Below are 24054 nucleotides of genomic sequence, written 5' to 3' on the forward strand. Positions count from 1 at the left end.
AAACCAGCTGCACAACACAGCTAGTTCCCAGGAACAGAAGTCCTCACCGGCCTCTACGAAAATCCACCGCATGTCGCTGGGGCTCCACAGGCGGAGCTAGGCCCGGTGGGGGCACGCTTTCGTAAGTTCAGCCACAAGTGGGTTCACTCCCTGTTAGATCCCTGGGCAATTAATATTGTGTCTCAGGGATACAAGCTGGACTTTGAGAAGATGCCTCCTCACTGACGGCCCTGCCGGCTTCCCCCCCGAGAGGGAAACTGTGTTAACTGCAATTCACAAATTGTATCTTCAAAAGGTGGTGGTCAAGGTTCCCCTCCTTCAACAAGGAGGGGGGTTATTATTCGACCATGTTGTAGTCCCGAAACCAGATGGTTCGGTCAGACCCATATTGAATTTAAAATCCCTGAACATATACTTGAAAAGTTCAAGATGGAATCGCTCAGAGCGGTCATCGCAAGGGAGGGGGATTTTATGGTGTCTCTGGACATAAAGGATGCTTACCTTCATGTCCCCGTTTATCCACCTCATCAGGAGTACCTCAGATTTGTGGTACAGGATTGTCATTACCAATTCCAGATGTTGCCGTTTGGTTTGTCCACGGCACCGAGAATATTTACCACGGTAATGGCGGTAATGATGGTGCTCCTGCGAAAGCAAGCAGTCACAATTATCCCATACTAGGACGATCTCCTCATAAAGTCGAGGTCTAGAGAGCAGTTGCTGATCCGTGTAGCACGCTCTCGGGAAGTGGTACAACAGCACGGCTGGATTCTGAATATTCCAAAGTCGCAGCTGATTCCTACGACGCGTCTGCCCTTCCTGGGCATGATTCTGGAAGACCGGAAGAAGGTTTTCTCCCGACGGAAAAGGCTCGGGATCTCAAGACACTGGTCAGAGACCTCTTAAAACCAAAACAGGTGTCTGTGCATCACTGCACGAGAGTTCTGGGAAAGATGGTGGCGTCATACGAGGCCATTCCCTTCGGCAGGTTCCATGCGAGGACCTTTTCAATGGGATCTGTTGGACAAGTGGTCCGGATCGCATCTACAGATGCATCGGCTGATCACCCTATCCCCCAGGGCCAGGGTGTCTCTTCTGTGGTGGCTGCAGAGTACTCCCTTTCTCGATGGCCGCAGGTTCGGCATTCAGGACTGGGTCCTGGTGACCACGGATGCAAGCCTCCGAGGGTGGGGGGCAGTCACTCAGGGAAGAAGTTTCCAAGGGCTGTGGTCAAGTCAGGAGTCTTGCCTTCACATCAATATCCTGGCAATATACAACGCCCTAAGTCCAGCGGAGACCCTGCTTCGCAACCAATCGGTGCTGATTCAATCAGACAACATCACCGCAGTGGATCATGTAAACCGCCATGGCGGCACAAGGAGCGGGGTGGCGATGGCGGAAGCCACCAGAGTTCTTCGATGGGCGGAGAATCACGTACGAGCACTGTCAGCAGTGTTTATTCCGGGAGTGGACAACTGGGAAGCAGACTTCATCAGCAGGCACGACCTCCACCCGGGAGAGTGGGGACTTCATCAAGAAGTCTTCGCGCAGATTGTAGGTCGGTGGGAACTGCCACAGGTGGACATGATGGCATCCCGCCTCATCAAAAAGCTACAGAGGTATTGCGCCAGGTCAAGAGACCCTCAGGCGATAACTGTAGACGCACTGGTGACACCGTGGATGTTCCAGTCGGTTTATGTGTTTCTTTTTCATCCACTAGGGGTCACTGGAGTACTCTTGGGATATGGACGGCTTCCACCGGAAGAAGGCACTGAATAAATTAATTTTTGAGACTACTCCTCCCCTCCATATCCTGCAGCACTTCAGTGTTTTTTCTGTGCTCGACACAGTTAGAAGGCATAGTGGAGCTCATCCACAAAGTATTGGATTTTTTTTCTAAGTTTTTTTTTTCTTCAATTTCCACGTCCTTTCCCCCCTTCTAACAGGCGTGGGTCAGGGACAGTGGAAGCGGCTGAGTAGCCGTGAGTGTCGGACCTCTCTGTAAAGAGCTCCCTCACTCCACTTGCAGGCTGCCTGCAGGAAAGCTGGACGGAGCTTGGATGAAGGCCCCGTCATAGACTTTTGTCACGGTCCAGGTATGTTGGGTTGGGGCGGTCAGCGCTTGCTGCCGCTCCACTGTTGGGGATTGTTGGGTACTCACCGCTGCCCGGAGCGCGTGTACATGGGCCGCTTCACGGTCCATGCGGCGCGCTCTCACTCTCCGGCTCCCAGCATCCTAAAAGACCGCTGCTCCCTGCGCAGCAGCAGCGCTGCTTGGCTACACAGACACGCCGTTATGCTGTGTGTGGCGGGCGGGAGCACGTGTGCATGGGCCGCTCCACGGCTCCATGCAGCACGCTCTCTGCTTCCGCCATCCGCCCGCAGCAGCCGAGGAGTTCCGTTGTCCGGGGTCTATAGACAGGCCGCTCACACGGCCCTTTGCAAAACTTCCACAGGCCCAGACCCGGTGCTGTACACGGAGGTCGTGGGAGTGGGGGGAGACTTTAACAGTATTTGGCAGTGTCAAGCTTTTAGGAAAGACTTGGTGCTTAGTATGTTTAATGTTCTCCTGTCTGTTCCAGGTTTCCTATTTTTACATCTCGGCTAAGAGTGGTACTAGAGGAATTTTGGGGTCAGTTTTCGTATTTCTGGCAGGCACTGCACTTGCCTAGATATATACCAGGAACTTTGGTGTTATTACTGAGTCGTGCAGTCTGTCTGTGTGGAGTTTGTATTGTCTGTCTTCATAATGAGTAAGACACCAGCAAAATCTAAGAAACATTTGTCATGTCATGTCTGTAAGAGTGTGTTGCCTGATGGATCCACCACATGTACAGCATGTGTTGTTAATACAGCCATAAATACGATTTCCATTCCAGAAGTAAAGGCATCTCAGGACCCGCCATGGGCTTTACTTGCAGATGTATTAGTTGGTTTACAATCAGAACTGGCCGCCTCTCGTGAAGAAAGAGAGGCGGCAAGATCTGAGTTTAAGATGAGACCATTTGAGTTACCTGGGGAGTCTCAAACTGGTCATAAGTCCACCTTGAGTGGAAAAGATAAGTTTCCTTTTCCTACTAATTTTCCTGTCTCTGGGATACTAGACCTCACTGAACAGGAGTACGAGGAGGGCGAAATAGAACAACAGTCAGAAGGTGACGACTTTGACAGCCCAGGTATTGACAATCTCATCAGAGCAGTTCGTCAGTCGCTGGAGTTTACGGAAACTGAGGAGCCACTGACGAATGATGAGGTAGTCTTTACTAAACGACAGAGATCTCCGATGTGTTTCCCTATCTCGGAATCTCTTAATAAAATGTTACTGGAGTCACGGAAAAATCCGGACAAACGGTTTTCTATTCCTCGTAGATTTAAATCGAGTTACCCGTTTCCAGAGGCCATGACAGCTACATGGGAGAACCCACCTTTGGTGGATTCATCCGTATCTAAACTTACGAGGAAGTTAACCATACCAGTCCCAACTGCTACTACGCTTAAAGACCCTGCAGATCGTAAAATAGAGGCTATGCTAAGGTCCATGTACACAGCAACTGGAGTGCTGTTAAGACCTGGGTTGGTTGGCATTTGGGTTACTAAAGCTTTAATGGTATGGATAAAAGAGCTCAGGTCGGCTCTGCAAGATGATCATCTTATACTTCTCGCGGATCAAATCTGGGAAGCTGCTGAATATCTATGTACAGCTTCTACTGACGTCTGTCAGCTTACTTCTCGCCTGTCCTCATCGCTAGTCACAGTACGACGAGCACTTTGGCTGCGTTCGTGGCAGGCGGAGACGGAGGTTAAAAAAGGTATAGAGGCATTGCCTTATGATGGCGAGAAACTTTTTGGTCCTGAATTGGACAAATGGATTTCTGAGGCTACTGGAGGGAAGTCTGTTTTTCTTCCATCGCCTACAACTATACCTAAACGGAAATATTCTGGTCCGGCGTTCAAATCCTTTAGAACTCAGCCCTTTCGTGGGCAGGGAGGAGCAGTCACGCCGGGCAGAAGAGGTCGGGGACGTAGTGCCCGACAATCCAATGCACGTCGTCAAGACACCAAGACCACTAACAAACCAGTGGCATGACGGGCTCCCAGCCCATCTCGGATCTCCAATTGTGGGAGCACGCCTTCAGAGCTTTCAGGGGGCGTGGCTGCAGACGTCCACAGATGGGTGGATCCGCAATTTAGTATTAGAGGGTTACAAAATAGAGTTCGATTATCTTCCGACAGGAAGATTTTTCACGACAGGACTGCCTGTGTCGGACGACAAGAAAGCAGTTCTGCAGGTTGCCATTCAGTCTCTGCTGAATGCTGCAGTGATAATTCCGGTCCCTGTGCAGGAACAGGGGCAGGGTTATTATTCCAGTCTGTTTCTGGTACCAAAACCAGATGGCTCAGTCAGGCCAATATTGAACCTAAAAGGTCTCAATCATTACGTCACTTACCACAGATTCAAGATGGAATCTCTCAGGTCAGTAATTGCAGGGTTAGAGCCACAGGAATTCATGATTGCACTAGATCTCAAGGATGCGTATTTGCACATTCCGATTTGGCCACCTCACCAGAGTTTCTTAAGGTTTGCGATAAGACGAGACCATTACCAATTTCAGGCTCTACCGTTTGGCCTCTCATCAGCGCCTCGGGTATTCACCAAGGTAATGTCCGTGATGACAGCTCATCTCAGGTCCCTAGGGGTAATAATTGTTCCGTATTTAGACGATCTACTCATAAAGGCTCCGTCTCAACAATTGCTTCTCCAACATGCCTTACTAACGTACAATGTACTAGTTCAGCACGGTTGGATAGTCAGTTTAAAGAAATCACATCTAATTCCGTGTCAGCGACTTCAATTCCTAGGGATGATTCTCGATACAGTAAAACAAAGGGTTTACCTGCCACAACAGAAAGTACAGGGCATTCGTCATCTGGTGCAATTAGTGCTCAAGCCACGCACAGTCTCAGTACATTTGTGCATTCGCCTTCTAGGCACAATGGTGGCGGCTTTCGAAGCACTTCAGTTCGGAAGATTTCACTCACGTCCGTTTCAACTGGAGGTGTTAGCACAGTGGTCGGGATCACATCTGCAGCTGCACCACAGGGTGAGGTTGTCACCACAAGTCAGGGTGTCTCTTCTCTGGTGGTTAAAAATACACAATCTATCTGCAGGGAGACGATTCGGCGTCGCGAATTGGATAATTCTGACAACAGACGCAAGTCTCAGAGGTTGGGGAGCTGTAGTTCAGAGTTATCGGCTCCAGGGCCTCTGGGCGGATCACGAAAGATCGCTATCCATAAATGTTCTGGAACTCAGGGCGATTTACAATGCTCTAAGACAAGCGGTGTACATGTTTCGTTTTCAGACTGTTCAGGTGCAGTCAGACAACGCGACGGCAGTCGCATATATAAACAAACAAGGAGGAACGAGAAGCCGCATGGCTATGCGGGAAGTAGCTCGGATCCTCAGATGGGCCGAATATCACCAGGTGATATTATCGGCAGTGTTCATTCCTGGAGTGGACAACTGGGAGGCAGATTTTCTCAGTCGTCGGGATTTTCATCCAGGAGAGTGGGCATTGAATCCAGAAGTATTTCAGATGTTGATCCAGAAGTGGGGTTACCCTCAGGTGGATCTAATGGCATCCCGCCACAATCATCAGGTGTCAAGATATGTGTCCAGAACAAGAGATCCAGGGGCAGTGGCGGTGGATGCTCTCACAGCCACGTGGCCATACAGCCTTGTGTATCTGTTTCCACCGTTTCCGCTGCTCCCGTTGGTGCTAAAACGGATCAAGAGAGGGTTCGTCACAGTCATTCTAATAGCGCCTCATTGGCCTCGGAGGGCTTGGTTCTCGGATCTCCTCGGGTTACTCGCAGACGATCCGTGGCCACTCCCACTACGTCCGGACCTGTTACAACAGGGTCCGTTCCTTTACCCCGATTTAGCGCGGCTGCGTTTGACGGGGTGGCTGTTGAAAAGGCCATCTTAAGGAAAGAGGGCATTCCTGAGTCTGTTATACCAACCATGGTACGAGCTAGGAAGCCGGTTACGGCAGCTCATTATTATAGAATTTGGCGTACTTATATAGGTTGGTGTGAAGCTCGGAAATTTTCGACATCGTCTTTTAAATTATCCCGTCTTTTGTTATTTTTACAAATGGGGTTAGATGGAGGACTACGTCTTTCCACATTAAAGGTGCAGGTATCTGCGTTGTCAATTTATTTTCAAAGGAAATTGGCCTCGTTGCAGTCAATACATACGTTTCTACAGGGTGTAAAGAGGATACAGCCTCCTTTCATTCCACCTACAGCACCATGGGACTTGAATCTGGTTTTAGATTTCTTACAGTCCGATTACTTTGAACCCTTACAACAAGTGGATATTAAATTTCTCACTTGGAAAACGATTTTTCTTTTAGCCTTAGCTTCGGCTAAGCGTGTTTCAGATTTGGGTGCCTTGTCATGCAAGTCACCGTATTTAATTTTTCATGATGACAGAGCGGAACTTCGGACGAATCCCGCTTTTCTACCAAAGGTAGTGTCGTCTTTTCACATCAATCAACCAATAGTAGTTCCTGTGTTAACAGGAGACTCTGGAACGTTGGATGTGGTTCGCGCATTGCGTATCTATGTTTCCCGAACGTCTACTGTGCGTAAGACAGATACGTTGTTTGTTCTCTATGACGCAGCTAAGAGGGGTTGGCCAGCCTCTAAGCAGACCTTATCCAGATGGATCAAACTGACTATACGTCAGGCTTACCTTTATGCTAAGTTACAGCCACCTACTTCAGTAACAGCTCATTCCACACGTTCTGTGGGGACGTCATGGGCAGCGAGTCGTGGGGCTTCTACGACACAGCTTTGCCGTGCGGCTACTTGGTCGTCAGTGCACACGTTTGTGCGCTTTTACAAGTTTGATACGTTCGCGGCAGCAGCATCTAGCTTTGGCCGTTTAGTGTTACAGGTGCCAAACAGCTCTCCCGCCACGGAGGAGACTTTGGTACATCCCAAGAGTACTCCAGTGACCCCTAGTGGATGAAAAAGAAAATAGGATTTTGGTACCTACCAGGTAAATCCTTTTCTTTGAATCCATAGGGGGCACTGGACGCCCACCCAGAGCAGTTTACCTGTTTTAGGAGTCCAGTGGTTCTTATGGTAACACACTTTCACGACTGGTTTAAATTTAACAAGGGTTAATCAGTTATGGTGTCAACTGTTTAGTTGTCTGTTACGTTGTGTCAACTTTATTGTTGTCTGTGAGACTATATGTAATTCTCCTTTTGTCAATCTCTCTATCGATCCTGTTCGGCTCAGTAAAAAACACTGAAGTGCTGCAGGATATGGAGGGGAGGAGTAGTCTCAAAAATTAATTTATTCAGTGCCTTCTTCCGGTGGAAGCCGTCCATATCCCAAGAGTACTCCAGTGCCCCCTATGGATTCAAAGAAAAGGATTTACCTGGTAGGTACCAAAATCCTATTTTCCTCCTCTTCCTCTCATACCCAAGGTGCTGAGAATCATAAGAAAAAGAGGAGTGAGAACAATACTCATTGTTCCGGATTGGCCAAGAAGGACTTGGTATCCAGATCTGCAAGAAATGCTCAGACAGGACTTGTGGCAACAGGGGCCCTGTCTATTCCGAGACTTACCGCGGCTGCGTTTGACGGCATGGCGGTTGAACGCCGGATCCTAGCAGAAAAAGGCATTCCGGATGAGGTTATTCCTACGCTGATAAAGGCTAGGAAGGACGTGACTGCTAAACGTTATCACTGTATACGGCGAAAATATGTTGCTTGGTGTGAGGCTAGGAATGCCCCTACAGAGGAATTCCAGCTGGGCCGTTTCCTTCACTTCCTACAGTCGGGAGTGACTTTGGGCCTAAAATTGGGTTCCATTAAGGTCCAGATTTCGGCCCTATCCCTTTTCTTTCAAAAAGAGCTAGCTTCTCTACCTGAAGTTCAGACGTCTGTAAAGGGAGTGCTGCATATTCAGCCCCGTTTGTGCCTCCAGTGGCACCTTGGGATCTTTACGTGGTGTTGAGTTTCCTGAAATCACACTGGTTTGAGCCGCTTAAAACCGTGGAGTTAAAATCTCACGTGAAAGGTGGTCATGCTATTAGCCTTGGCTTCGGCTAGGCGTGTGTCAGAATTGGCGGCTTTGTCACATAAAAGCCCCTATTTGGTTTTCCATATGGACAGGGCAGAATTGCGGACTCGTCCGCAATTTCTGCCAAATGTGGTGTCATCTTTTCATATGAACCAACATATTGTGGTGCCTGTGGCTACTCGTGACTTGGAGGATTCCGAGTTACTAGATGTAGTCAGGGCTTTGAAGGTTTATGTAGCCAGAACGGCTAGAGTCAGGAAAACGGAGTCGCTGTTTATCCTGTATGCATCCAACAAGCTGGGTGCTACTGCTTCAAAGCAAACTATTGCTCGCTGGATCTGTAACACGATCCAGCAGGCTCATTCTGCGGCTGGATTGCCGCTTCCAAAATCAGTAAAAGCCCACTCCACAAGGAAGGTGGGCTCTTCTTGGGCGGCTGCCTGAGGGGTCTCGGCATTACAGCTTTGCCGAGCGGCTACTTGGTCAGGTTCAAACACCTTTGCAAAGTTCTACAAGTTTGATACCCTGGCTGAGGAGGACCTTGTGTTTGCTCATTCGGTGCTGCAGAGTTATCCGCACTCTCCCGCCCGTTTGGGAGCTTTGGTATAATCCCCATGGTCCTTACGGAGTCACCAGCATCCACTAGGACGTTAGAGAAAATAAGATTTTACTTACCGGTAAATCTATTTCTCGTAGTCCGTAGTGGATGCTGGGCACCCGTCCCAAGTGCGGACTTCTTCTGCATACTTGTATATAGTTATTGCTTAAATAAGGGTTATGTTATGGTTGCATCAGGTTTGTCTGATGCTCTGTTGTTGTTCATACTGTTAACTGGGTAAGTTTATCACGAGTTATACGGTGTGATTGGTGTGGCTGGTATGAGTCTTACCCTGGATTCCAAAATCCTTTCCTTGTACTGTCAGCTGTTCCGGGCACAGTTTCCTTAACTGAGGTCTGGAGGAGGGACATAGAGGGAGGAGCCAGTGCACACCAGTAGTCCTAATTCTTTTTTAAAGTGCCCTGTCTCCTGCGGAGCCCGTCTATTCCCCATGGTCCTTATGGAGTCCCCAGCATCCACTACGGACTACGAGAAATAGATTTACCGGTAAGTAAAATCTTATTTTTTTTAAAGACACTTTTATATGTAATATCTACTTGTTTCCAGCAGTGCCTGCACTCTGTCAGGCCCCATAATGCCACAGCAAGGGGACAAACTTGATGGGGTCCCCGAGCCAAAGCATCATTCCCCCCCCCCCCCCCCCCACCTAGGCCAGGTTTTTTTCTGGAAGTTGAGGGCCTGCCCTCTCCAAGGCCTGGCAGGTGAGTGCAAGGTTGACATCTCACATAAGTAATATTGTCCATTACAAGGGACTACAGGTCCCAGCAAGCATGACACAGCATCCAGGCACTTTGAGAACTACAAGTGCAAGCATGCCCGGACTTAAGTAGTGTTCACTCTAGGAGTGAAAAGGGGCATGGCGCCGGACTCCGGGGGCATATGTGTGCGCGCGCGGCCGAAACGTGGGCTCGGCCACGCAAATTAGGGGGCGTGGTCACGCCCACTTCATTTTAGGGGGCGGTGCGGCCCACAGACGCTACTATAGAGAGCGTCTGTGGCCGGCGACGTCACTGTTGGGGGCGTGCCCAGCACCTCCGTCTGTGCTGGGCTTCCCCCAACTCTCTCCCAATGCGTGAATGGATGCCGCGCGCATGCGCACGGCATCTATACACGCCGGGAGGGCAGGAATCAGGCGGCTGTTCTAGCAGGGTGCCGCAAAAGGGGCAGGGCGGGTTTTGCCTTCTAAAAAACAGGCAGGGCGCTGCGCCCTGCTAAAACAGCCTAGAGTGAACACTACTTAAGGGCCCGCTGGCACCTGAAATCCCCCTGTAATGGAAATATAAAAATAAAATAAAAATGTGTAAAATCTTTATTGTACAGAAATTTTTCACTTAAGGGCCTTTGAGTTATTTTAAGTGGCCTCTGCCCTCCCCTAGAACTTACGTCTGCTTCCTGTGTCACCTTCACCTAGGTGGAGGCGGCCAGTGTGCTATCTCACATTGACCATTGCCTACCCAGGACGCCGAAGTCATCTTATCTTCAGGACCACTTGTCAGCTACTCCTACATTGTCTGACTACCTAATATTAGCCAACCCAAGGAGGTCGGGCGATGGCGCAGTTAGCTGCCTTCTTGACATTCAAAATGTAGCCTGGGAGTGAGCTAATTACGGCACTATGCGCCATGTTTCAAAATGGGTAGTGCCACCAATCAGGACATTTCTCCTCGCTATTACCGGAAAACTGGATTCCAGAGCCGCCAGTGCCCACAGTCAGCGAACCGGTCGGCCTATCGCTTTTTGATCGGGATTGCCAGTATGGGGAGCTCACACATCACAGATTTTATTGGAACAATCTTCTCCAGAACGGAGAGTTGCCCCAATGTATATCGCAGATGGGGGGCCTTTACTGTTTGTGATCTAACACACTCTCAAGAGCTAGTAACTGGTTAAAGAATTCCCCACAATAACTCCATGCTGTTGCTTAACTAGAGCAAGTATAAGTTCAGGGTACAAAAAGTATTTCAGGCTGCTGTAAACTAAATTCCCATATATGGATTGTAGTACTGGAGAGGGGCTAGTGAAAGTACTTTGCTTATCAGAGTAATGCACTGTTGTGGCATCTCTACATAGATATAACTGATCTCTGTGTGAGCTTCCATCCTCCATTGACCTGTCAAAAATGGAACACAAGGGAGATGGAATTACCCAGTTTCCAAAGGGCTGAGACGACATTAGGTTAATTACAGCAAATGTCCTGTGATGAAGCTCATTGTGAGGTTTATACCATTCTGTAATAGAAATGTTCATGTTTACATAATTTCATTGACCACTTAATTTTTTTACAGGCAAAGTATATCTCTCACTGCATCGACGAGATCAAGCAAGAGCTTAAACAAGACAATATTGCAGTAAAAGCCAATGCCGTCTGCAAGCTGACATATGTGAGTAATGACCTTTCTCCTTTACATACTACATTTCTCTCACTGCAATTCATCACATATAGGGAGGAATCCAATTGCGTGCAAAGGGCGCGAGTTGTTGCTGGCGTTTCAACGCCGCTGCGATGGCAACTAGTAACCTTTACCCGCTGTCTCGTGGCTCACTCTGTTTTGTGTGAGTTCAAGCTGCTGTAAACTGTGACAGTTGCTGCATTAACTTGCCCGGCAATTGGATTTCCCTTGTAATGTTAAGTAAAGTAAGTTTTTGTTTTAAAATGTTTGTCCATTGCTCTTTGTAATGGTTAAGTCTTAATGATGTCCATGCGTGCGTATTTTTGAACTTGCGAAGTCCCATGACAACTTAATGAATAGAGTACTACTCTGCTCATAAACGGACTGATACTCAGTCGCGAAGATCTTTCTTCACGGATGCAAAAGGCGAGTTTTTGCATAAAGGGCAGGCGCAAAAGCTACTTTATGCAAGTTTGTTTATGCCTGTCCTTTTTTTGAGTTGGACGCAGTTTGACCAGATCTGAAGTTCCTGAAATAGGGTATTTCTGGGCATGATCTGTGTGGTGGCAAAACGGTTGCATATTTCCACCCTTACTTGTGGGAGTGCCATTAGAGCGTTGTGGGCATGTATCAGAAGCTCCGTGTCTTGCATATGGAGAAAGGAAGCCTGTATCTGACGGCTCAAGTGCAGATGCTAATGATGACAGTTGTGGTGGCTAGCGTAAAATCAATGAGCAGCACAGGTTTTTCCTTGCAAACTCACAATACCCTGCATTAGTTTAACGTATATTCACCTTTTTTTTTTTTTTTTAAACCAATAACATAAAAAAAAAGACTAAAATCCAAAATGATATCAACTGATGATCTATTTCTATCATTGATCGGACTGTCACAACATCGACAGCGACCAGGTGGGGAAATGTAGCCAGGTTGCCCAATCAGCAGTGCTTAGCTGCACGGCAGCTACTGGGAGAGGGAACATGAGTACAGAGTGGCCAGGTGTTTCTCCTTTATCCACTAGGAGACGCTGGAAGGCTTAAGACCATGGGGTATAGATGGTGGTAGATGGAGCCGGCACTTTAAGAATTTAATGATGTGACTGGCTCCTCCCCCTCTATGCCACCCTTCTAGACCATTTTTAGAAATGTGCCCGAGGGAGCCGGATGTGTCTCTGGGCTACTCCAGTGCTTATTCTTTTTTACAAGTAGGATTTTTTTTCTAATGAGGACAGACAGGCAGCCGACTGCACATATATGAAAAAAGAAAAGACTTTTCTTTTTTCATATATGTGTAGTTAATCTACAAAAGTATTTTGGGAGCACCACCAAGAAGTAAAGTGCTATTTAAAGATTTGGCTGTTAGCACTATTTATATTGGTTATTTTCAGATTTGTCTATATTTAAGTGTGGCTTCATAGTGCACAGCTAGTGCAGAACTGACAAACCATTTTACAAAGGCAGCCGACTGCCCCTGCCTGTCTGCATCGAGGGGGCTACTGGGTCGACCCTGTCACAGTTGCCTAAAACTGGTTCCAGGCTACAGGGATCTCAGTCCCTGAGGTATTTCAAAAAGGTGCTCCACCTTTCTGTGGAGAGTTATTAGCTTGCTGTCTGATAAATTTATGAAGAAACACTGTATTTGGTTATTAACAGTTCATCTTACACAGGTTGCTTAAAAAGAAACAATTGGCTACATCAGTTCTTTAGCTGTGAGCATATGAAGTTTAGCAATTAGCTCAAAACAATGTATCCAGTTGGTGTCAATTCAGCCCACACCAGCTGCTCAAGGACTTATGCTATTGATGGAAAATATTACCAGCAACATCTATTTATAATTGTAAGTGTGTGGTCTAATAAGTTCAGCATATAATAGATAATCCCTTCAATAAGTAATATTATTGAATCTGGCCAGATACTTTTAAAGAAGGGTTATATGTGGTCTCATCACTCTTTGTTTTGTTCTGCTGTATGTGGTCCTCCCGGCCGCTGGCGCTTTAGCCTTGTATTGCAGTCATCTCTGGAGGACCTCTCAGTTAAACTGTTTCAGCATTCATGCACAGTGTAGTATTGAATAAATTCCACTCTGGTGGTGCAGGAATATGGTAAATATTGGCTTGACGCGTTTCCCTGCCTCCTTTTGGAATCTGTCGCTTCCTCAGAAGTACAGTTCAGTCCCTCCGTGTCCTCAATTTATATCTCACCGCTCTCATTACTGCGCTTCCGCTCCCTTGGCATTCAATGCCTCATTCTCGACGTGCAACACATGGACATCACAAATTTCCCTGCTACTGCTCACGTACGAGGAACCCGCAAGCAGAGGCGGTGGATGCCGTGACAACTTCCTGGACTTACAGCTTTGTGAACCTGTTCCCGCCGTTTCCACTGCATCCACTTGAGAAGACGCGGTTGAACAGGGAAAGGGCCACGGTGTTCCTCATGGCACCAGACTGGCCTCGCAGATCATGGTACGGCGATCTGCATCTGTTGCTCGTGGACGATCCGTGGCCGCTTGCACTACGAGAGGATCTGCTCCTACAAGGCCATTTCGTCTATCCAGACTTAAGGCGTCTACGATTGCCGACTTGGCTGATGAGGCGGCAATTTTCAAGGATAAAGGCATTCCCTTTTCGGTTGTTCCTGTCATAATTCGAACCATGGATTTGGAAGGTTTGTTACTTGGTGCGAAACTCGTTCAAGTTATCCAGACTGTTGCTTTTACTTTCACTCTGGCTACACCGCTGAACTCCGTTTGGGCTCATTGAAGGTGCAAGTATCGGCGCTTTCCATATTTTTCCAGAAGAAGCTGGCCCTGATATTTGAAATACAGACTTTTTATTTTTTATTTTTCAGGGTGTCATTAGATTGAGGCCACCTACTTCTCCTCCTATGGTCCCATGGGACCTGGAGTTGGTTCTTTCCTTTTTACAGTGCTCTGTTTTTGAACCTTTGGAATCTACGAATCCCAAATACCTCACATGGAAGGGGGTTTTACTGTTGGCATTGGACGCTGCCAGATGAGTCTCTGAACTGGGAGCCCTTTCTTGTAAACACCATATCTTGTATTCCATTCCGACAGAGCGGAATTATGAACTCGTATGTTTTTTACCAAAGGCGGTCTCTGCTTTCTACATTAACCAACAGATATTGGTTCCAGTTCTTGCTGATGATTCTCTTACCACAAAGTCTCTCGATGTTGTTAGAGCTTTACAGATATACGTGGACAGAACATCTTCTCTTCAGAAGACGGACGCCTTCTTTATTCTTTGACGCCTCTCATCCTGGTTGGCCTGCTTCCAAACGGACGGTATGTCGTTGGATTCGGTTTACTGTTCGTCAGCCTTACTTATGTGGCTTCATCTCTACAGCCACCTCGGTCCATTTCTGCCCACTCTACTAGGTCAGTTGGCACCTCCTGGGTGGCTGCCAGGGGGGTCTCCTTGACCCAATTATGTAGGGCGGCTACTTGGTCAGTCCGGCATACTTTCCTTAAGTTTTACCGGTTTGATACTTTTGCCGCTTCTGCCTGTCAATTTGGCCATGTGGTTTTGCAGGGATCTCAGCGCTCTCCCGCCCAACAAGGGAGCTCTGTGACGTCCCCACAGTCTTAAGCCTTCCTGTGTCTCCTAGTGGATGAAGGTGAAAACTGTATTTTGGTACTTACCTGTTAATCCCTTTCTCCGATTCCACAGGGGACAGTGGACGCCCACCCAGCGCCTCTTTCCTGCCATATTTTATGCTACTTGGCATTTAGTTGTGACTGTTTATGCTACTATTGTGTATCTGTTTGCATATTCTCGTTTCACCTGGGTTCACAGTTCTGTTACCTTATTCTGGTTTTCACGTTCTGAAACCTCTAATTCACCTCCTCTGTAGTCTGGTCTTCTGTCTCTCCTCGGACTTAGTTTCTTAACTGGTCCAGAGGAAGGGGTGGGGCATAGAGGGGGAGGAGCTAGTCACATCATTACATTCTTAAAGCGCCGGCTCCATCTACCGCCATCTATACCCCACGGTCTTAAGCCTTCCAGTGTTCCTTGTGGAATCTGAGATAGGGATTTACTGATAAATACCAAAATCCAGTTTTCTGACTGGTCTCATCAGATGCAACTATGCCAGGGGAAGCCCAGCCAGGTGCGATTACATATGATGCGACCACACCGGGCAAGTTATTAAGTTGGATACTGTCCTCTGTCCTAGTCTTAATCTGGGACTATTGTAGTTGGCCACGACCATTTCTGCTTCTGGTATTAGCTCATCACACAGTTACTTAGGTTACTGAATACATACTGCCTGTTAATTAAAATTTTAGCGGTGGTTATAAAAATTAAGCATCAGAAAAGGGTTAGTTATTAAACGCTAGTTAGCTGGAATATATGGGCTTTTCTGTGAAAGGAGGCTTGTCTTTTTCTGCAGTACTTTAATGTGGAACATTTTGTGTTTGGTCAACAGTTGCAAATGCTGGGCTATGACATCAGCTGGGCTGCATTCAATATCATTGAGGTGATGAGCGCCTCAAAGTTTACTTTTAAGGTAAGATAGAGAACTCAATGTCATCCTTGAAAACTAATTCATTAATAAGTCTGATGTCCATATAAAGCATGACTTGTTTACTTGTGTGCTCTGCAGAGGATTGGGTACCTAGCTGCTTCACAGTGCTTTCATGAGGGGACCGATGTCATTATGCTGACCACAAACCAAATTAGGAAGGTGAGTGATAATCCAGCACCTCAGCATTGTAATCTATAAATTCTTAATTTGCCAGTTTCATAGCACCATAGATTTTACTATTTTCCCATCCATTAAAATAGCAGAAGCATTGTCTAAGAATATGTTCTTGTTATTAAACTAATAACTTCCCGTTTTGGCCGCCCACTATAATGCACCTAGATTTCTTCTGTAATAAGGAAAGCTGAACCTATTGTACATCTGTTTTGTTGCAGAGTTAACAGATCTTTTCTATAACTGTGCTATTACCATATCTTTACAGGATCTCAGCAGTCCCAATCAGTATGATACAGGGGTTGCCCTGACTGGCTTGTCTTGCTTTGTCACTCCTGACTTGGCCAGGGACTTGGCTAACGACATAATGACACTGGTAATGAGACTTTTCTCACAATTTAGTATAGTTCTTTTTTAATTGTGACTCTGTTGTAGGGCATGAGCAAAAAGTCTGCCTGTCTATCTTGAATTGCACAGAATAGATAACCAGTTATTTCTTTATGATGATGATATTATTTATATAGCGCGCGCACACATTCCGCAGCACTTTTACAGAGAATATTTGATCATTCACATCAGTCCCTGCCACATCCTTATCACATGTACACACACACACATTCATGCTAGGGCTAATTTTGTTGGGATCCAATTAACCTACCAATATATTTTTGGATTGTGGGAGGAAACCGGAGTACCGGGAGGAAACCCACGCAAGTACGGGGAGAATATACAAACTCTGCACAGTTAGAGCCATGGTGGGAATCAAACCCATGACCTCAGTGCAGTAATGCTAACCATCACGCCATCCGTACTGACCAATATGATATCTACAGAGAGATTTGACATTGTCAAGTGTATCATTTTATTAATTTGCCAGGCTTACATTTGGGAAAGGCACCTACTGAAAATGTACTGTACACCTTTGGTTTTATCCTTTGGTAGTTCCCAGGCTGCCAGTGAAGGAATAGACTGGCAGAGGTGTGTCAATTTCTTGATGAATATAAAGTGCTAAACAGTGGTAATAGAACTAGAGGAATAACATTTTAAAATGCTAAAATGCAAAGCTTATATTAATATGGAGTTTGATGCACCGTTCTATATGTAGAGATTTTACAATATATTGTCACACATTTGACATAAAAGGCATTGTTGTTGTTTAATAACAGTTTACATTTAATCTGTACCATGTAGATGTCCCACACAAAGCCATATATTAGGAAAAAGTCGGTCCTGATAATGTACAAAGTTTTTCTGAAGTACCCAGAGTCTCTGCGACCAGCCTTCCCAAGACTCAAAGAAAAACTGGAGGACCCTGACCCAGGTAAGCTTTTGTACTGTTTACAGAGATATCCTCAGACACTATCTCTCTTACACCATATAGCGCAAAATACCTGGCACTGTTCTGTTTATTTTGACTTTCCTAAACTTTGCTACTTTTTCTTTCAATGTGCTACTTTTTCGTCTATTTTGAGTCTCACAAATAGAGTACTAAGTAATTATGATTAGTGTTTTTGCTGCAAAGGAATTTGTAGAAATTTGTAGTTGATGCATGGTGCGGTCACTCCTACCGCATCGTACCACAGGCTGCATACTTTTAAAACCATTTTGCATCATGGTTTGCATACAGTGTACTAGGTACTTTGCTACTTTTCCTTTCATTGTGCTACTTTTTGCTGAAGTTTTGTGTCTTAGCTCTCATATAGTTCACTAGGTACTTTGCATTAGTGTTTAGGGGTTGCTAAGTAGCGAAGCTCATGGCACACTGACCGGGGCTATTTGGTGGAATTTGAGGATAGTGTATGTGGACACATCTGTACTTACATGTAACAACATTATATTTTTTATTGTGTTGTATGAAGTGACCTTTTAATTACTTTACCAGGGGTGCAGTCTGCAGCAGTGAATGTCATTTGTGAACTAGCCCGCCGAAACCCCAAAAATTACCTATCGTTGGCCCCCCTGTTCTTCAAACTCATGACTTCATCTACTAACAACTGGGTCTTAATTAAAATCATCAAATTGGTAAGCATTGCTCCTCAATTTCTTTTGCATTCTAATTAACAGCTTCTCCACTTGGTGTTCTACTCACACCTTAGCCTGAGTGTAAAATGAAAGAAATCGGCTTGTTGAGTTCCTCATGTGTGATATCTATTTATATTTTAGTGTCATTATTTAACTCCTTTTCATAGCTGTAAGAAATTTATATTGCAGCTTCCATCTGTACTGAAATATTTTTGCTGAGAGACAGACAAAGAGAGAAGTGGTTAATATTTTTTCCACAAAGATGCATTGAAACTCTTTAGAATTTAGACATAATTGGATTTTCTAGGTACCTGGAAAGACGCACTGCTCTAACCCAAAACAAAAAAATGCAGAAGTCTAGAACCTAGAAATGGGTGGCATGGGGGTTTCAAAATAAATACCCCTCATCTTTATGATACTTTATAGTTAATTTGTACTATCACTGTTGTGTACTTAAATGTGACTGAGTACTAGCTGTAATGGAGAAATGTTCATTTTCAATAAAAATATTTGAGTTAAAAAAAAAAAAAATCATTCTGAGAAGACTAAGGGGTATATTCAATTGCGGTCGAATTCCGGCGTGAATTCGACAGTTTTTGGATTCGACACAATTCGACAGGCGAAACCCTCCAGCCGGGACCCGAATTCGACATATTCAATAAATAACGGATTCAACAGTCCCCCTGTTGAAAAACGGACCAATTGACGAATAGTGGGCTGCCTGGATTCGACTTCATGGACATCACAAAAGTGTTCAATAAATCCTGAAAAAAATTGCGTGGGGTCCCCCCTCCTAAACATAACCAGCCTCGGGCTCTTTGAGCCGGTCTTGATTGTTAAAATACGGGGAAAAAATTTACTGTGGTTCCCCCATATTTAAACAACCAGCACCGGGCTCTGCGCCTGGTCCTGGTGCAAAAAATACGGGGGACAAAAAACGTAGGGGTCCCCCGTATTTTTTCCTCCAGCACCGGGCTCCACTAGTCAGAGAGATAATGCCACAGCCGAGTGAGACTTTTTATATATAGGTCCCTGTGGGCGTGGCATTAAATCCCCAACTAGTCACCCCTGGCCGGGGTACCCTGGAGGAGTGGGGACCGCTTAAATCAAGGGGTTCCCCCCCTCCAGCCACCCAATGGCCAGGGGTGAAGCCTGAGGCTGCTTCCCCCCCCCCCCCTCCCCCCCCCCAATCCAAGGGCGGCGGATGGGGGGCTGATAGCCTTTTGTGACAAAAAAAAGAATATTGTTTTCTCATACATCCTAGAGGATGCTGGGGACCACATCAAGACTATGGGGCATAGGCGGTTCCGCAGGAGCCATGGGCACTCTTAAGACTTTTCAATGGGTGTGAACTGGCTCCTCCCCCTATGCCCCTCCTCCAGACCTCAGTTTTAGAAATGTACCCAGGAAGACTGGATGCACTCTGAGGAGCTCTACTGAGTTTCTCTGAAAAGACTTGTTAGGTCTTTTATTTTCAGGGATATCTGCTGGGCAGCAAAAATATACCTCAAAACTGGCTAAAAGGGGGTACAGACCTACCCCCGCCAATATAAATATTACAAGTGATTACTGAGTGTAAGGACGCGCCATTGCGGGGGCGGAGCTTCTTCCTCAGGCAGCCAGCACACTGCTCAGCGCCATTTTCTCTCTCCTCAGGCTGCAGAGAACACGCTGGTCCTCTCCACTTCTGACAAGTACAGGGTGATATTTGGGGGGGGCACAAGGCGTTGTGGTGCATTTTATAGTGTGATTATCTGTATAAAAGCGCTATTGGGCTGTGGGCATTCTGTGTTCACACTCATTACATACTGGCGCTGGGTTTGTGAACTGGCTGCTCCTATACTGTGTCCCTCTGACAGATTTTACTGTGGGTCTATCCCCAGATAAGTCCCAGTGTGTCTGTGAGTGTGCTGTACACGTGTGAGGCATGTCTGAGGCACGGAGTTCCGGTGTGTGTGTGTGTGTGTGTGTGTGTGTGTGTGTGTGTATTGTTTTTATTTGGGTATTTTTTTTTGTAGTAGACCTACAGGTACCAGCGGGCCCGTTTCCCCCCCCTGCATGCTGGTACTTGTGGTTCTCCAAGTACCAGCTTGCGGGGAGGCTTGCTGGGACTTCTAGTTCTTCTACAAAAAGCAATATTCTTTCATTTTACACTCTGGCTATCAGCCCCCCATCCGCCGCCCTTGGATGGGGGGGGGGCAGCCTCGGTCTTCACCCCTGGCCCTTGGGTGGCTGGAGGGGGGGGACCCTTGATTTAAGGGGTCCCCACTCCTCCAGGGTACCCCGGCCAGGGGTGACTAGTTGAAGATTTTATGCAACGGCCGCAGGGACCAATATAAAAGTGTCCCCCGGCAGTGGCATTATCTCTCTGGCTAGTGGAGCCCGGTGCTGGTGTGAAAAATACGGGGGACCCCTACGTCTTTTGTCCCCCGTATTTTTGGCACCAGGCGCAGAGCCTGGTGCTGGTTGTTAAAATACAAGGTAACCCCTGTCATTTTTCCCCCCTGTATTTTTACAACCAGGACCGGCTCAAAGAGCCCGAGGCTGGTTATGCTTAGGAGGGGGGACTCCACGCATTTTTTTCAGGATTTTTTGAACACTTTTGTGCCGTCCATGAAGTCGAATCCAGGCCGCCCACTATTCGTGAATCGGTCCGTTTTCCGACAGCGGGACTGTCGAATCCGTTATTTATTAAATATGTCGAATTTGGGTCCCGGCGGGAGGGTTTCGACTGTCGAATTGTGTCGAATCCAAAAACGGTCGAATTCACGCCGGAATTCGACCGCAATTGCATATACCCCTACGTCTTTTGTCCCCCGTATTTTTTGCACCAGGACCAGGTGCAGAGCCCGGTGCTGGTTGTTTTAATATGGGGGTAAGCCCTGTCAATTTTTTCCCCGTATTTTTACAACCAGGACCGGCTCAAAGAGCCCGAGGCTGGTTATGCTTAGGAGGGGGGACCCCACGCATTTTTTTTCCAGGCTTTTTAACACTTTCAACACCCCTTCCAACTGAGAAACATGCACTGATCTCTCCATAATATTGTAGTCCGTAAAAAAATAAAAAATATTTTAAAAAATCGATTAAATATTACTTGTGGCTCCTAAATAGACAAACCAAGTAGATAATCCCTTCAAATATAAATAGATATGCTATTAGCAATCATAAAAGCACCAAAAAATACATGTTTTAAAAAAAAATTATTAGATCACGACAGAAAAATGAGGTTGAATGAAATTGACGAAATGACTGTCGAAAAGCACTGTTGTTGAATCGACATTCTTCAATTGAATATACTTTTGTCGAAAAGCCACATTTTTAACATTGCAGACATGTCGAATTGCAAAAAGTCGAAAATGAAACGGCAGTTTTTTTGTAGAAAAGTACTGTATTGATTTGTGGAATCAAATTCGATAGGTTTTTTTGTGTCGAAAATGACCCGTTTTTCGACAATTTAGGCAATTCCACCGCAATTGAATATACCCCTAAATGGAGCAATCTAATTGTCATTCTAAATCACATAATTTTTTCTTCACTCAAGGAGGGAGTTCAGTGAATAAAAACACAGTTCTCTGCAATCCCCACTCTGTTCTTCAGAGTTGGGTAGCTGACAATGTCTTTGGCCCTTTACGAAGTTTTTTTTTTCACTTACGTCCTAGAGGATACTGGGGTCCATTTAGTACCATGGGTATAGACAGGTCCACTATGAGCCTTGGGCACTTTAAGAAATCAATAGTGTGCGCTGGCTCCTCCCTCTATGCCCTTCCTACCAGACTCAGTTTAGAAAATGTGCCCGAGGAGCTTGTCACGCTTAGGGAAGCTCCTGAAGAGTTTTCTGCATTTATTTTCTGTTTGTTATTTTCAGACAGGGCTGGTTGGCACCAGCCTGTCTGCTTCGTGGAACTTATGGGGGACGGCCGGCCCAACCTCCTATAGGGTTAATGGTCCCGTTCACTGCTGACAGAACACTGAGCTCCTGAGGGAACCATTTGCAAGCCCCACCACGGCGAGCGTACATTACTGCAGCACGCTGCCACCCCTAACAGAGCCAGAAGTTAGAACAGTGGGGATTGCTATGCTGGCGTCCCGGTTAAAGGGTCGCCGGCTATTATGGCAGCACAAGGGTAGGAGCGCAGCTCTAAGTGCAGGCTGCATCTCCAGGTCCAGATCGGCATTGCTGCACCGCAATGAGGGGTCAGCTGAGCAGTTTTTAAACAACTACCCACACAGACACAGCGCTTACAGGGGCTCTGACCCACTGTTAAGCAACAAAATCACCTTAGCCAGTATAAAAAAAAGGGAAGACCATTTTTCTTCTGCTGCTTATACAGACAGACTGGCAGGGAAGCGCAGCTCCTCCACAAGGACTCCAGATTACCTCAGCGGTACCAGGGGGTCATATCAAGGGGGGTGGGGGGAGCAATATTAGACTACTATTAAGGGTACTTAGTTTACGACCCAGCTAAGCTTGGCATTAGCTATAAGGGCGGTCTGTGGCTGGCTCCATCATACTCTGTGTCTGCCTAGAGGGCTCTGTGTGGGTTACCTGTGCTTTTAACCATTCTCCTGTGTGGGTGTGTTCTTTCACATTTTACAATGTCAAAGGAGTGTGTCTCATGCACGGCAGAGTGTTTTTCTTCCCCAGGGGGATCACTACAGTGTACTCAGGATAGTACACACATTCTCAGGCTAGTGGGTCCGAGCCAGTATGGTTTGATTCATTAAAAGGGATGATCTCAAATAGTTCACATAAATTGTCCCACAATGAGAAAGATACTTAATACTTAAGACAGTCTGTGGATGACCTGATGAAGATTCAGTGTCCATACCAGCGTCTCAGACCCCTACCATTTGTGACATGATGTACTGTATATCGATCCCTGTATTTCCTATCCTGTAACCCGTACCAGGTGTTTAAGAGCCTTTGTTGTACTTCACATTTACTTGTAAAAGACTATATTGGTGGTTCCCAAACTTTTCTGAATCACGGCGCCCTAGAGTATCAGACTTTTTTTCACAGCATCCCTAGGTCAAAAGTTTCTTACTGAGAAATTTAGAAAGAAATAGTAAATGAATTTAAATTGCCCTTAGGTGCAATTGTATGGTGAGGGACAAGATTTGCTTCTGTTTGTCCACATATTTTATGATTGGCAACCACCAGCACTGGTTTCGCCTATATCATTGACCATAAATAATCTGAATTGGTCCTGTACCACCAATCCAAGGCACCCCTGCAAGTTCCCTGAGGCTTGTCACCAGGCTTTTCAGTGACTATTTGCAGTACGGGACAGCCGTATGCCCATCAACATTCTGGAGATTCTGACAGTGTATGAAGTACTCCTTCAGGCACAGGATCTTCTTCACGGCAGACCTGTTCAGGTACAGTCTGACAATGCGACCGCGGTATCCTTAATTCTCACTTGGGCAGAACATCACTTCCCGGCAATGTTCATTTCAGAAATTCCTTAGCTGTCAGGACGTACACTCTGGAGAGTGGTCTCTGCATCCGGAAATATTTCAAATATTGGCAGACAAGTGGGGCATCTCATCTCATGGCATCACGCCACAATTTCAAGGTACTGAGGTACGGGTACAGAACCAGAGATCCCAGCGCAGCTTTTGTGGACACTCTGGCAGTAAGTTGGATTTTCAGTCTGGCTAACATCTTTCCTCCAGTATCACTCCTTCCAAGAGCGATTCGCAAGTTCAGACAGAAAGACACTGTGGTCATCATGGCTCCGCATTGGCCAAGACATCCTTTGTTTGCAGACCTTCAGGGTCAATCTTCTCAGACTGCTTCTACGGCCAGATCTGTTAATTCAGAGACCATGTCTACACCCAAACCTGGCTCGTCTGTCTTTGATGGTGTGGCTCTTGAGGCATTCCATTTGAGGGGTTTCTCTTGCAAGGTAGTGGAGACAGTGCTCAGGGCTCTTAAACCTGCCTCGTCAAGGATTTACAACAGAATATGGCACTCGTACTTTAGGTGGTGTGCACCTAGAAGTCCCGATCCTGAAACCTGTAGGGTGGCTAGAGTCCTGGCCTTTCTACTAGTAGGATTGGATCTGGGCCTTCGCTTGGTGATTCTTAACGTGTAAGTTTAGTCCTGCCAGTATAGTTCCGACGTAAGATTGTTCTTAGACCTGATGTCCAGACTTTCCTTCATAGAGTTCTCAGGATACGACCTCCCTTTGTCCCTCTTGT

At 46.4% G+C, this 24054-nt stretch overlaps 1 protein-coding gene across 3 annotated transcripts in view; it reads left to right on the forward strand.

Annotated features, from left to right (window-relative positions):
• AP3D1 (adaptor related protein complex 3 subunit delta 1) overlaps positions 1–24054 on the forward strand; it is a 560201-nt gene that overhangs the window by 89701 nt on the left and 446446 nt on the right. For all 3 annotated transcript variants that reach the window (XM_063914795.1, XM_063914794.1, XM_063914796.1), the window contains exons 2-7: positions 11009–11104; positions 15559–15639; positions 15736–15816; positions 16097–16204; positions 17020–17149; positions 17711–17850. In XM_063914795.1, coding sequence (XP_063770865.1) covers positions 11009–11104; positions 15559–15639; positions 15736–15816; positions 16097–16204; positions 17020–17149; positions 17711–17850 — 636 coding nt within the window. The remainder of the gene's footprint in view (positions 1–11008; positions 11105–15558; positions 15640–15735; positions 15817–16096; positions 16205–17019; positions 17150–17710; positions 17851–24054) is intronic.

Source organism: Pseudophryne corroboree, chromosome 1 (assembly GCF_028390025.1).
Source record: "Pseudophryne corroboree isolate aPseCor3 chromosome 1, aPseCor3.hap2, whole genome shotgun sequence".
Classification (NCBI taxonomy): domain Eukaryota; kingdom Metazoa; phylum Chordata; class Amphibia; order Anura; family Myobatrachidae; genus Pseudophryne; species Pseudophryne corroboree.